Raw genomic sequence first — 14929 nt, 5'->3', positions numbered from 1 at the left:
AATACTCTCCTTTATTTCCTTTGATAATCACAGCTGATTATCCCTTCTCCTACGTTCCTTCTTTACCATCGGAATATATTTCTGCTGAGCACCAAAAAAGATCTCCTTAAAGATCCTCCACTGCTCCTCAGCAGTCCTACCGACCAATCTGCGCCCTCAATCTACATTTGCCAATTCCTGTACTACTTTACCATCTGACTATGCAAGATTTAATACAAAACATCAAAAATCTGCCTATTTCAGCCTTAAATGTATTCAATGGAACAACCACAACCCTCTGCTGTGGAGATTTCCAAAGAAACAACATCCCTTAGAGCTGAGTTGAATTTCTTCACTCTAAGTGACTAATTCCTTATCCTGAAACTGTACCCCTTGAACCAATCTCTCAGAGCCAACACTGTCAAGCCCTCTTTAGAGCCTTGTTTCAATGCTTATTCTTCTAAACATACAGGTTCTAGGCCCAAGTGACTCAGCCTCATCACAGGACAACTTTGTCATCCCAAGAACCAATCTAGTGAAAATTTGATGTATTGCCTCCAATACATCTGTCCTTAAATAAGCATAGACTCCAGCAGTGGGCCTCCCAAAGCCCTTCTAAAAAGGCTTCCTTATTCTTATACACCAAGCCCCTTTCAGTACAAGACAAGTGAAGGCAATGTATAAAAAATAGGTTTGGTTTGAACAGTTTTGCTGAGTTGTATAATTGTGACAACACATGTTCATTAGGATGGAGATTTCCCTTCACTAAAATGCATCTCGCAGAGATTTCCCAGGAGGTAAAATAAAGCACTAGCACACAGACTATTGTAACACTACATTCTGCACCCTCTCTATGAATGATATAGTGGACAAGAAACAATACTTTTCACTGTATGTGATAATAATAAGCAAGTGGATTGCAAAAAGCTCGATCTGCAGGTGGCTGTGCTGGATAAAAACAAGTTGGGAGGAAAGAATGGGCCTAAAATGGGCGGCACGGCAGCACAATGGTTAGCACTGCTGCTTCACAGCTCCAGGGACCTGGGTTCCATTCCCGGCTTGGGTCACTGTCTGTGTGGAGTTTGCACATTCTCCTCATGTCTGCATGAGTTTCCTTTGGGTGCTCTGGTTTCCTCCCACAGTCCAAAGATGTGCCAGTTAGGTTGAGTGGCCATGTTAAAAAATTGCTCCTTAGTGTCCCAGGATGCTTAGGTTAGAGGGATTAGTGGGTAAAATATGTAGGGATATGGGCATAGGGCCTGGGTGGGATTGTGGCCAGCGCAGGCTCGATGGGCCGAAAGGCCTCTTTCTGCACTGTAGGGTTCTATTATTCTATGATTACAATGTCGAATCCCAGAATAATAGGAGCAGAATCTCTTCACAGAACCTCCCTACTTTACACAGTCAGTTGCAAAGTTCACATGTGCGTGCAGCGTGATTCGGTTTCCCTCATAAAACATTCGGTAAACTGACCCCTCCAGCCTGAAAGCCGCGCCTGCGCGCTACCCAACTCTTCGGCCATTCAGCGGCGAGGAGATGGCGCTTGCGTGCTGCCCGATACCTCACCAGCCCGCTGCCGCGCATGGGCAAAGGGAGGCGGGCGGTGTGCGCAAACTCCGGAGTCGGGTGTTGTTAGCGCGACCCGGGCTGCGGCGCAGGCGCAGTACAGTGAAGCTTGCAGCGCGGGGGCGGTTGGAGTGTGTGCGCGGGATCGATTGTTCGGCTGGGTTCAAACCATTTAAAATTAAACCGTGAGCAGCAGCAGCGGCGGCCGCAGCAGCCTCTGTTCCGTATGGTGAGAATGGCGGATAAAGAGGGTGAGTTGAGCGAATGAATAAGTGATCCGGGTTTCCGACTGAGTGCCCCCCTTCCCCCCCCGCCCCCCCCTGTTTGTAGTGTGAGAGAGACAACAGCCTGGTGTATGGGCAGAGTGGGAGAAGGAACTCCAGCCAGATCCTGCCCCTGCCCCTCCCCCTCCGAGTGGCTGCAAGCGGCCTCTGTAGTGAGGGGGTAACTGGGGAGATGCTGTTCTTTCGGAAGAGCCTTGGACACGGGCTTGTGAGAGAGATGAGGACCAGCAGTTGGCCCCGTCACTTCAGTTGCAGCAGGGCCGGTGAGCCCTACGAGAAACTTGTGGGCGTCGCAACTTGTGAGGGAATCCAAAGCCCTGGGTTTGGGGGGGTCATAAATACAAATGCAGTGAAGGAAACAGGCTGCTGTGAATGTGGAGTTTACTGCCAGTTGCAATGGTTGAGGTGAAGAAGATATTCAAGGGGAAGCTGGATCAGCACAGAATGGAGAAAGGGCTGGAGGATATGTTGTGGTGGGGTGAGATGAAAAGGTGGGAGGAGGCTCGTGTGAAGTGTGGATATAGGCAAGTTTGACTGACCTGTTTCGATGATGTATATATAAAGGGTGTAGCAACTTGTAACTGAATCCTAAATAAGCACACATCTTTCACTTTTAAAAACAAACCCCAGTTTTAAGTGCTATAACTTGTAGTTTTGGATGGATCCTATGGCATTCCTCATCTCAAATAGAGCTTCATGCCCTTCAGACCCCTGTGTTGTAAAAAAAAATTTGCTTATTCTATACAAAAATGGGCCATGCAATTGAATAGCTACATTGATTTTTTTTTTACTGAATGTGATATTAAATGGGACCAAAACATTTGTTGAAAATGCATCCCCATTATCCATAAATCTGCTTGGATCAGAGACCACAGTGGAAAACTGATTCCCTCGCATTCATGATGGAGTGCAAAGCACAAATTTTTTTTTGATAATGTCTGCACTGCCTGAGGCATTGCTGCATTTCCCTTGTGACAGAACAAGAGGTTTTGGGAGCTTCCATGTGGCCAATGTTTAACATAATCCAAACCTCCATGTGACAAAACATCTGCCAAGTGCTTGACTTCTCTCAGCATGGCACTGCACCATGTCACTAAATGATTGTCCAATGTTACTGTCTATCAAATGGAAAGTCAGACCTTTCATACACACCTATTTCTCTATTTATGTATGTTTTCTTCACATTAGGCTCTCTTTTGTATTTAAAACTGCTTTAATGTCATTTTAATTTCAAAGTAAGTTTAATTTGACTTGAAACCCATTCTCAGGGTGTTATTTTTAATCTGATCTAATCAGTAGGAGGATCGCTATGAATGATGCCCCTTTCAATGCTGCTTCCCCACACAGCACCTGCTATTATTGGGTGGCCAATAATGAGTGAGGGAGAGAAGCTCTGAGCAGGCTGGATCCCACAATGTGACTCAACATCAGGGAAGCATTGTGGATACAAGCCTAGGCTAAAATGGTGTTGTTGAGCAGGAGGCAGTCTGTATCTGAGTGGAGCTTTTGCTGTTAACAAGGATAGTGGCTCTTTCCCTCCCACTTCCCAATGCTGCCCTCACCCACCATTGTAGACATGTTAATCCTCTCAGACTCCTATTTGTGATCTCCTGTTTTAGAAGATGCTTTGTTATAATGCAGTTCACCTAGCAGAAACTGCACTGTCTAGTATTTGTAGTACTCCTATTTGTACTGATCTGTTGCACTGCTGTGTTAAATGCTGTTGCTGGACAAGTAATCCAGAAACCGATGGTGGTGCTCTGGGGCCCTAGGTTGAATCCCACCATTGCAGATGGTGACATTCGAATTCAATAAAATTTTGAATTGAATGATAATTGAAACTATTGTCAATTGTCATAAACCCATCTCATTCACAAATGTCCATTAGGGAAAGAAACTTAGCTTGGTTATATGGTCTGGCCTGTGTAGGACTCCAAACCCATAGCAATGTGGTTGACTGTTTAAATGCTCTTGAAATGACCTAGTAAGCCAATCAGTTGTATGCAACCGCTACGAAGTCTCGAGAGGAATGAAACATTTTCCAAGGCACCAGAAACAACAATGGCAAGCTTGGCTCTGTCAACCCTACAAAGTTGTCCTTATTAACACCTAGAAACCTGTGCCAAAATTGGGAGCGTTGTCTCACAACTAATCAGCTAGCAACATGCCATAGCCATACTGACTGGCCTTCTCCCTGTTCAACCTGTACATAAATGACCTGCCAGCCACAAGTTAATCTAAGCAGATGACATCTGCTGTGCTTACCAAGCGAGAGATTTCGATGAGATTAACAGTACTCTTAATGGCAACCTGAGTAAACTCTGATTACTGTTGAAACTGCCTCAAACCAAGTGCTGCCAAAACAGTGTCATGTGTCTAACATCTTGACAATGCAACATCACTAAAAACTTGACCTCTACCGAAACAGCAGCTGCACTGAGCATCATCATACGCCCACCTACCATGGTATTTGGATTGCACACTGACCTTCAAGCTATATCTCCAGAAAGTCTCAGCTAAACTGACTCTCAGTAATCTCAGCAAACTAGCAGAAATCTCTTGGGGAGCTGTTACCAGACCTTTAAGAACCTTCTTTGCTGCTCATTAGCTGAGTACTGAACTTCTGGCTGGAAGAACTCTATGCATTGCAAATTGTTAGATGTCCAAATGAACAAAATAACGAGGATCATCTCAGGAGCACATTGATAAACAAACACAAACTGGCTACTTTGTGCTCTGCAGCTTTGCACCACCATAAATCCATCATGTAGTTAGCATAGCACCATTACTAGAAAGAACAAGACCCAGACCTGCCACTGGTAGAAGCCACTCAGCAAATGCCTCGTCTCAAGGCAGCCAATCTGGAACAACTTGTCTGAGCCAGACAAAACTGTTGCAAATCTGTTGGAGGTCCTGTGGCACAATGCCAGTAACACAGAATCAGCACGTGGTTGATCCCACATTGGAAATCCCAGACTTTGACCTCCCACACTGCAATTTTTTTTTGTTTATGGGATTTGGGTGTAAACTTTTTAATTTCAAATTTTTATTCAATTCAAATTTCTTTATCTGCCATGGTGGGATATGAACTCAAGCCCCCAGAGCAGTATTCTAGGTCTCTGGATTACTAGTCCAGCAACAATACCACTACACCACCACCTCCCCATGAATGAGTCAAACTGCACTGGAGTCAGACCCTGCGTAATGACTTCTTCATTCTCCTGTTGGGGACAGCATGATTCACCTCAATGCAACTGTGACTAAGTGCAAGCTATGGTGCATATAGTTGACATGTGTTCTGGCTTTAGTGTCGGCTCACTGCTCTACACCAGACAGATGAGGAGGCTGCCAACTGGCTGAAGAATTTCAAACTTGACATCTTGCTGTTCGTCAGTGCAAACAATAGTAGTAGTCTAATGGAACCGGTCACCATTTCTGGGTACTTCCTGCTGTACTGACAGACCCAGCAGGGATGGTGACACTGTGGCATACAGTAAGCAGTTGCCCCAGTGGTCCTCAACATCCACTCCAGACCCCATGAAGGCTCATGGTATCAGGTCAGACATGAGCAAGGAAACTTCCTGCTGATTACACATACTACCCCGCCTCAGCTGATGACTTAGTACTACTCCATGTTGAATATCACTTAGAGGAAGCATTGAAGGTAGCATGGGTGTACTCTGGGTGGGGTCTTCAATGTCAGTCACCAAGAGTGGCTATCTACAAGATGTACGACAGCAATTCACCAAATATCCTTAGCACCTTCCACCTAGAAGGACAAAGGCAGCAGATACTTCGGAACACCACCACCTGCAAGTTTCCCTTCAAGCCACTCACCATCCTGATTTGGAAATATATCGCCGTTCCTTTTGCAGTTGCTGGGTCAAAATTCTGAAATTCTCTCCCTGTTGGCAATGTGGGTCAACCCACAACAAGTGGACAGCAGTGTTTCAAAAAGGCAGCTCACCTCCACCTTTTTTAAGGGCAACTAGGGATGGGCAATAACTGCTGGCTGGCCAGTGACAACCCCCCCTCCCCTGTCTGGCCAATATCACACGAATTTTAAAAAAAATCTAGCAACCTGTGACCGGGCAACCATGAGATGCTGTTGGCTATCAGCTGCAGCAAATTATACCTAACCACAATCTGCAACCTCATGGCCTTGCATATCACTCTCCCCCCACTCTACAATTATCAAAAAACAGGGGACCAATCCTCGTTCAATGAAGTGTGCAGGGTGGTATGCCAGGAGCAGCACCCGGCATACTTAAAAATGAGGTGCCACGGGACTACTTGCATGCTTAACAGCAAGTGATAGACACAGCTAAGTGATCCCATAAGCACTGAATCAGATCTAAACTTTGCAGTCTTGCCACATCTAGCTGTGAATGTGGTAGACAATTAAACAAATGACTGGAGAATGAGGCTCCACAAATATCCCCATGTGCAGTGATGGGGAGCCCAGCATATTTGTGCAAAAGATAAGACTGAAGCATTTCCTACAATCTTCAGCCAGAGTGCCAAGTGGATGATAGATACACCTAGGCCTTCTGTGGAGATCCCCAGCTTTACAGATGCTAGTCTTCAGCCAATTCAATTCACTCCACATAAAGTCAAGAATTAGCTTGAAGGCTGTGAGCCCTGACTATATTCCGGCAATAGTACTGAAGACTGGTCTTTTAGAACCTGTTGCAACCCTGGCCAAGCTGTTTCAGTACAGCTTCAACACTTAGTTCCACTGGCAATGTGGAAAATTGCCCAGAAATGACTTGTACGCACACACCGCGTCAAATCCAACGTGGTCAGTTAATGCCAGACTAGTCATGATTTATCAGTAAAGTGGTGGAAGGTGTCAAGGAGCACTTGCTTACCAATAATCTGTTAACTGACACTCAGTTTGGGTTCTGACAAAGTCACTGAGCCCCTGACCTAATTTCAGTCTTAGTTCAAATACCCTTTGGTGGGGGAACATGTCGCATCCTTTGTCCCCACCTGGCACTCAGCTCTCACCTGTGGCTCCCCGTAGCTGTTTGCATGCGACAGCGGCCATACCCCGCGCAATGGCCTCGACAAACGGGCTGAACCAGGTGAGGGTAGCCGATTGGGTCTCAGCCCTCGGTGAGATAGGGAGATGTCTATCCCAGCATGTGAAGACCGAGTCTGGCGGATTGAGTGGACGAGACCAGTGGAAGGTCCAACGGTCAAGAAGGAGGTCTCTAAGCGTCGTGGATTGCGAAGAGCAGGACAAGACACAGAAGATGTCATGGTCATCCACTGTACCTTATCCCACCTCCAGCCGTCTTGACTCTTGTCTTGCCACTGGATCTAGATGGGAATTAGGAAGAGAGAGTGAGGCTGACACTGCGCAACTCTCCCTCACTTTAATCCAAGTCAAGTGCTAGTTTCAACACCATCATCAGTGTCTTGTTCAACCCTCAAAGTCCTGTGGCGATGGGCGAGCGACGAAGCAGCAGGTGAGGATACACTGGGAGCTGTAGTCACGGACCTGCACGCAGGCGGCTCAGGTCTAATGTTTGTTTTCTGCTGACTGAAGCAGCAGTGGAACTTGGCGTCTACCTGGGCGACTGAGCAGTCCTCTTCAGGAACACACTGCTCACCTCTGTAGAAATGAGGAAGGGGTTAGAAAAGGTGCCCTAAACATTGCCTGCTTTAATACACCCTGGCCAGTTTACCGCGGCTGGTGGGGATCCCATCTTGCGGTTGAACACAAAATAAAACACAAGGTGACACTGCTTACCATTGGAACGTGTGCATGCTTTTGGACAACCGTACAACAGACAGATCAGAAAGAAGAACAACCTTAGTTGACACAGAGCTTGCAAGATACAACGTTAGCAGCCCTGAGCGAAACTCATCTTGCCAACGTAGGTCAGTTGACTGAAACTGGAGGTGGATACACTTTCTTCTGGAGTGGGCGCAGCAGCAATGAGCGTCGTGATGCTGGAGTTGGATTTGCCGTCAGGAGTCGCCTTGTTCGGAAACTCGATAGTCTACCCAAGGGTGTGAACGGCCAGCTTATGACGTTACAGCTTCTGCTACAGAACAGAAGTGAAGCCACCGTGGTCAGCGCCTATGCCTCCACGATGCACAACCCAGACGAGATGAAAGACAAGTTCTACGAAGAACTAGACGCCCTACTGTCAGCAGTGAGCAGTACTGACAAGCTGATCTTGCTTAGCAATTTCATTGTAAGAGTAGGGTGTGACTCTGCAATCCGGCAGGGACTCATTGGGAGGCATAGAGTGGGCATAAAGTGTAACAGTAATGCCTACTGTTACTGAAGACCTGTGCAGCACACAGTCTCCTCATCAACACAACCTTCTGTCTGCCTACCCGTAACAAGACCTCATGGATGCACCCTGCTTAGAGCATTGGCATCTTATTGACCTATGTCATTGCCAGGAGAAAGGACAGGCACAATGTCAGAGTAAATAAGGCCATGTGTGGTGCTGACTGCTGGACAAATCACAGGTTCATTGTCTCCAAAATGAGGCTCCGATAACCTTACAAGGAAGCACGGTTATGAAAAGAGTCAATGCAGCCAAGCTAAAGAACCCCAGCATAGCTTCAGCACTGACTGAAGACTTAGAAATCAAGCTTGCTGACCTACACCTCGCAGGCAGCGATGAAGACGACTGGGAACGCTTCGGTGATGCTATCCATACATCTGTGCTGAAGAAGTTCAAACCCTCCACCCACAAGCAGCAAGATTGGTTTGATGAGAGTGATGAGGAGATACAGGCTCTACTTGTTGAAAAGCACCATCTTCATCAGCCTGTCAGAATGACCCATCTTCAGCTGCCAAGAAAAATGCTTTTACCAGTGCTCGCAGAACAGTCCAGAATAAACTGCGTAAAATGCAGGATGCCTGGCTGAGTGCCAACGTAAATGAAATACAGGGATATGCTGACAGAAACAACTTGAAACGGTTCTATGAAGCCCTCAATGCTCTTGATGGACCTCAATCTCTTGGGAGCTCCCCCCTCCTGAGTACAAATGGTACAACTCTCATTACAGAGAAGGTTCAGATCCTGCAGAGATGGGCTGAACACTTTGAAGCCGTACTCGATTGACCATCATCTCTAATGACGAGGCATTAGACAGGATTCCCCAGGTTGATATCAACAGCGCCATGGATGACCCACTGGTAGTAGCTGAAGTCACAAGCTGTCAGCCAGCCAACTAGTGGCAAAGCCCCAGGGGCTGATGCCATACCCACAGATCTATAAAGCTGCTGGTCCTGCACTTATTAAGAAGCTCACCAAGTTGTTCCAGTCCTTTTGGAAGCAAGAAGCCATTTCTCAGGAACTTAAAGATGCTTCCATCGTACACAACTACAAGAGGAAGGACAATCGGCAAGTATGCAACAACCACCGAGGAATCTCGCTGCTGTCCATCACAGGAAAAACCTTCAAGAGTCCTGCTAAATCGTCTGGTCACTCATCTGGAGCTGGGCCTGCTTCCAGAGTCACAGTGTGGCTTCCGCACAAGTTGTGGGACTACTGACATGATTTTTGCTGCGCGCCAATTTCAGGAGAAGTGTCAGGAGCAGAATCGTGAGCTCTACACAATCTTTTTTGATCTGGCGAAAGCCTTTGACACTAAGCTGACAAGGCCTGCAGAGGATCATGTCAAAGTTTGGCTGCGCCCCCCCCCCCCCCCCCCCGCCGCCGCCGCCGCCACCGCCACCACCACCACATTCATTCCGATGGCACGGCAGCTCCATGACAGCCAGAGTACTGGATGGCAGAGAATCCTCTGAGGCATTCCCAGTCACCAATGGCGTCAAACAGGGCTGTGTGCTCGCACCCACACTGTTCAGCATGATGTTTACTGCCATGCTGAATGATGCCTTCTACTCTGTACTTCAGGCTGGAATCAGCCTGAAGTAGAGTGGATGGGAAACTCTTCAACCTGAAGACTTCAAGCTATTACCAAAGTGAAGGAGACTGTTCTGAGAGACTTCCTCTTTGATGACTGTGCCCTGTATGTTGGCTCAGAGCCAGATACAAGTCAGTATGGACAAATTTTCCACAGCTTGTGACAACTTTGGACTCACCATCAATATTAAAAAGACCAAAGTCATGTGCCAGCCTGCTCCTCATGCACTGGACACGGAACCCATGATCACAATCAAAGGGCAGAAACTACAGGTAGCGGACCAGTTCAGTTATCTTGGTAGCACCCTCTCCCAAGCAATGACTGCACAAGTTAACTGCAGAATAGCAAAGGCAAGTTCTGCTTTTGGTAGACTGCGCTCCACTGTATGGGAACGTCGCGGAATCAGCCCAGCAATAAAACTGAAGGTCTACAGCGTTGGGGCACTCACTACCCTCTATGCCTGTGAAACGTGGACTGTGTATCAAAGGCATGCAAGACAGCTCAATCATTTCCACATGACTTGTCTTCACAGAATATCACACATCAGATGGTATGACAAAGTACCAGTTGCTGATGTTCTCTCTAGAGCAAGTCTACCATCAGTCCACACACTGCTGATGAGAGCATAGACCCAGTGGGTAGGTCATGTCATCCGTATGTCAGACGAGAGCATACCCAAGCAGCTCCTTTTTGAGGAACTCTCTGCTGGAAAACGCTTGCATGGAGGGCAGAAGAAACGGTTCAAAGACACACTCAAAGCCTCCCTGAAGTTGCTTGACATTGACACGACCACCTGGGAAACGCTGGCTAAATATTTTTAAGACGCGGGTTGATGGGTTTTTGATAAGCGAGGGGATTAAGGGTTATGGGGAGAGGGCGGGAATGTGGAACTGAGCCACGACAGATCAGCCATGATCTTATTGAATGGCGGGGCGGGCTCGAAGGGCTAGATGGCCTACTCCTCCTATTTCTTGTGTTCTTATGTACCTGGCGCTGCCTCGTCCACAAAGGCTGTCAAGCTCACGAAGCAAGGTGTATTGCTGGAGCACAACTTAAGCGCGAGCTGCGCAAGTCCAGATCCACCAGCGCAACAACTACAGTGTCTATATAAGTCTGTCCAATAATGTGCCAGGACATTCCGTGCCCGAATTGGCTTGATCAATCATCAGAATATTACGCATCCGATGGCAAGACAAAGTACCAGACACTGAAGTTCTTTCTAGAGCCAGTCTACCATCAGTCCACGCACTGCTGATGAGAGCATACCAGTCAAAATGACTAATGGTGTTGAGGTCCTCATCGATGACAGTGGATGAACAACTATGCCCTCTAGTTCTAGACTCCCCTACCTTTAGGAAAATATATTGACTATCTAGCTGATCTGTGCCCCTCATTGTTTTATAAACCTCTATAAGAACGTCCCTTAAGCCTTCTGTGCTCCAGAGAAAATAGTCCTAGTCTATACAGCTTATAACTCAAACTATCAAGCCCTGGTAGCATCCTAGTATATTGTTTCTGCACTCTTTCTAGTTTAATAATATCCTTTCTATATTAGTGACCAGAACTGTACGCGGTATTTCAAATGTGGCCTTACCAATGTCTTGTACAACTTCAACAAGACATCCCAACTCCTATATTCAATGTTCTGACCAATGAAACCACCCGTGCTAAATGCTGCCTTCACCACTCTGTCCACCTGTGACTCTGCTTTCAAGGAGCTATGAACATGTACCCCTAGATCTTTGTTCTGTAACTCCCCCCAATGCCCTACCATTAACTAAGTCCTGCCCTAGTTCAGTCTACCAAAATACATCACTTTGCATTTATCTAAATTAAACTCTATCTGCCATTCATGAGCCCACTGGCCCAGTTGTTCAAGATGCCATTGCAATCCGAAATAACCTTCTTCATTGTCCACTATGCCACCAATCTTGGTGTCATCTGCAAACTTACTAACCATGCCTCCTATATTCTCATCCAAATCATTAATATAAATGACATAATAGTGGATCCAGCACTGATCCTTGAGGCACACTGTGGTCACAGGCCTCCAGTTTGAAAAAAAAACCCTCTGGCTTCTTAAAGGTTTATTTGTTAGTATACACCACTAGCATTTGGAATGCTGTTCCTTTATCAGGTGAGTGGCATTCATCAATTGGCGTTCTTTCTTCAAGTCAATTTTATGTCATTTGGCAACCTCACCCTGGATCCCGTGAGATTTAACCTTATACAACAACCTACCATGTGGTGTCGTCAGAAGTCTTGCTCAAGTCCACGTAGATGCCATTAACTGCACTGCCCTCATACCTTCTTGGTTACCTCTTCAAAAAACTCAATCAAATTTGTGAGATGTGATTTTCCACTCACAAAGCCATGCTCACTGTCCCTAATCAGCCCTTGCATTTCTAAATGCCTGTAGATCCTGTCTCTCAAAATACCTACCAACTACTTATTCACCATAGATGAGACATTAAGACTTATCTGCAACCGTTTTTAAACTTCAGTTTAATGTCTCATCCCAAAGCAGCATCTCTGACAATGTAGCACAACCTTCAGTATTGCTTTGTAGTGTCAGCCTGGATTATGTATTTAAAGGGTGGAGCCACACTGATGACATTTGAAGATAAGTCTTAAAATCAGTTTTCTTAGTGTTGGTGAGCCATTGGAACTTAGCAAAACTGAGCAAGGAAAATGAGAATTCGCAGAAATTAACTAATAGTTTAGACATTTTATGATGTTTGGAAGCAGGGAGCTTAATTAGGAAAACATTTAAGATAATTGAGTCTTAATGTAGTAATGCCATGGATAGGGTTTTGGTATGATGAATGAGAAGATATGGGTAATTCAGTTTTTGTCTGCACTGTTGTGAACTGCTTTAGGGCCTTTTTCTTTTGCCAGAGGCACTAAATAAGTGCAAGTTGTTACACAGGTCAAAGAAAATATTCTTGGTAACATCTGTCTTCAATTTTGATTTCTAAAAGAGCTAATGCTGCTGATTAAAATAACCACCACTTGCAAAAGTGCCACTAAAGTCAATTGAAGGCGGTGTAGAGAAGATGTTGCATTGGTAGAGAGCCCCACAAAATCAACAATTACCACTTGCATAATTGGATTTACACAATTGCAGCTAGAAACCATTGCTGTATAAAACTATGTAAAATGTAACAACAGACCTGTTCAGGAGAGTTGCTGTTTGGGCATGTATAATGTTTTCTGTTCTTTTTGGACCAGATAGGCCAGAAGCAACTCAACTGGAATCTATTAAATTTACTGGTCATGCTAAACAGCTCAATTTTGTTATTCTGGCCGTGTGGTGTGTATTTTTATCATGGCATAACACTGAAATTTTTACTTAATTTGACAATTTATTGTATGGAAACTCTGGCTGTAGACCGGAAGTCATAGTAAACTGTTCTTTCAGTTTATGACGACGCAGTGGAAGAGCGTGTGATCAATGAAGAATATAAAATATGGAAGAAGAATACTCCATTTTTGTATGACTTGGTTATGACACATGCTTTAGAATGGCCTAGTCTTACTGTACAGTGGCTTCCAGATGTTACCAGGTAAATTGACTTTACTACTTTTTTTACCATTATTAGAGTGTTCCGTGTTTGATATTTATACTGTTTGTAAAATATTAAAATGAAAAATAGACTTGAGGCATAAAAATAAACATAACTATGGCATTGTAATATGCACATTTCCTTTAACACTGTTTTCCATTTGGGCTGTACTGAGCTGGAGAACGGAATGCATAAATTATAGTTTAAACCAAATTAACTCTCATTCTTCTAACAGCCAATTAGGACAAATACAAGAGCAGTTCAGTTGACATAAGAATAAGAGCTGGAGCAGATCATGGCCTGCTCCACAGATTAATAATACCATGATTGATCTACTTCAAATCCACCTCCCATACTATCCTTCAAGTCTTTTAGTACCCAAAAATGTGCCTAACTTTAAATGTCTCAGCATCCGCAGCTCTCCTTGAGGTAAAGAATTCCAAAGCGCTCAACTCTGAGAGATGGAGTTCCTCCTCATCTCAGTCCTAAATGGCTGACACTTATTCTGAGTGTGATTCTGTCCTTGATTTCCTCAGATGGAGAAAACATTTTCAGTGTCTACCTGTCAAGCCCCTTGAAAATTCTATGTAGATCACCTCATTCTTTTAAGTTTAAGGAAATACAGGCCTAGTATACTCAATCTCTTCTAATCCCAGGAGCCAGTCTAGTGAACGTACTGCACTTCCATTAGGATAAGTATGTGTCCTCCTTGAAAGATCAAAACATTTCACTGTACTCCAAGTGCAGTCTCACTAATGCCATGTATAATTATAGTAAAGCACAACAAAACATTTCATTTGGTGTATCTGCATGCTAACTTTTTGTGGTTCTTGTATGGGGACACCAAGGTCTCTCTACACATTTTCCTAAGTTGACTATTCAAAAAAATTCTGCTTTTTCTTTTTCCTACCAAAATGGATAACTTCAAACTTCATCACATTGTAATCAATCTGCTATGTTATTGCCCACTTACCTTGCCTGTCCTATCCTCTGCAGCTTCTTTACCACCTCTTCATCGCTTACTTTCCCACCTAACGTTGTACTGTCTGCCACCTTTGATACAATCTGTGTTCGTGACTTTGTGACATTAAACAGCTGAGGCCCAAATGCTGATTTTTGTGGTACCCTCCTAGTCACAACCTGCCAACCCAAGTTATTCCCACTTGTTTTCTGTCCATTTTGCATAAGTTAGTTTGGAACGTAAATAGAAATGGCGAGAAGAGAGACAGTGAATATCCCCATTCAAGTCATGTCACTGTTAAATAACGTGCTGCATCACTGGGCGAGTGTCAGGGTTTACATCTTATTTATCAGTGATGCGCAAGGGTGTATGCGAACAAAGCAGTGCCATACAATTAAACTTAAAACAACATGCTTGTTTAACTTCAGGTTTTTTGTATGATGTATATATTGTAAACTATTCTGCATGTCTTGAAGTTCAAATTAACCCATGCAGAACTATTAACAGTTTTTTAATCTGGCAATGTATCAAATCTTAAGTTGTGGTGGCAACCCTTGAAGAAGAGAAAAGTGCAGCAAAATCCTATTATGGTTACCAACTTATTCCAGTTGGAAAATGAAAAAAGGATGTTCAGTGTCTTATTTGTTTCACTTCTATTTTCTACTTGGTAT

The 14929-nt window shown here is 44.8% G+C and overlaps 1 protein-coding gene across 1 annotated transcript in view; it reads left to right on the top strand.

Moving 5' to 3' along the window:
* The first annotated feature begins 1638 nt into the window (after positions 1 to 1638).
* LOC145353359 (histone-binding protein RBBP7) overlaps positions 1639 to 14929 on the top strand; it is a 36563-nt gene continuing 23272 nt past the window's right edge. Inside the window, exons 1-2 of the mRNA XM_080204030.1 lie at positions 1639 to 1796; positions 13153 to 13297. Coding sequence (XP_080060156.1) covers positions 1772 to 1796; positions 13153 to 13297 — 170 coding nt within the window. The 5' untranslated portion in view covers positions 1639 to 1771. The remainder of the gene's footprint in view (positions 1797 to 13152; positions 13298 to 14929) is intronic.

This window comes from Carcharhinus amblyrhynchos, chromosome 15 (genome assembly GCF_965287045.1).
Source record: "Carcharhinus amblyrhynchos chromosome 15, sCarAmb.v2.hapA, whole genome shotgun sequence".
In the NCBI taxonomy this organism is placed as follows: domain Eukaryota; kingdom Metazoa; phylum Chordata; class Chondrichthyes; order Carcharhiniformes; family Carcharhinidae; genus Carcharhinus; species Carcharhinus amblyrhynchos.
This window is presented reverse-complemented; position numbering and strand designations above follow the sequence as displayed.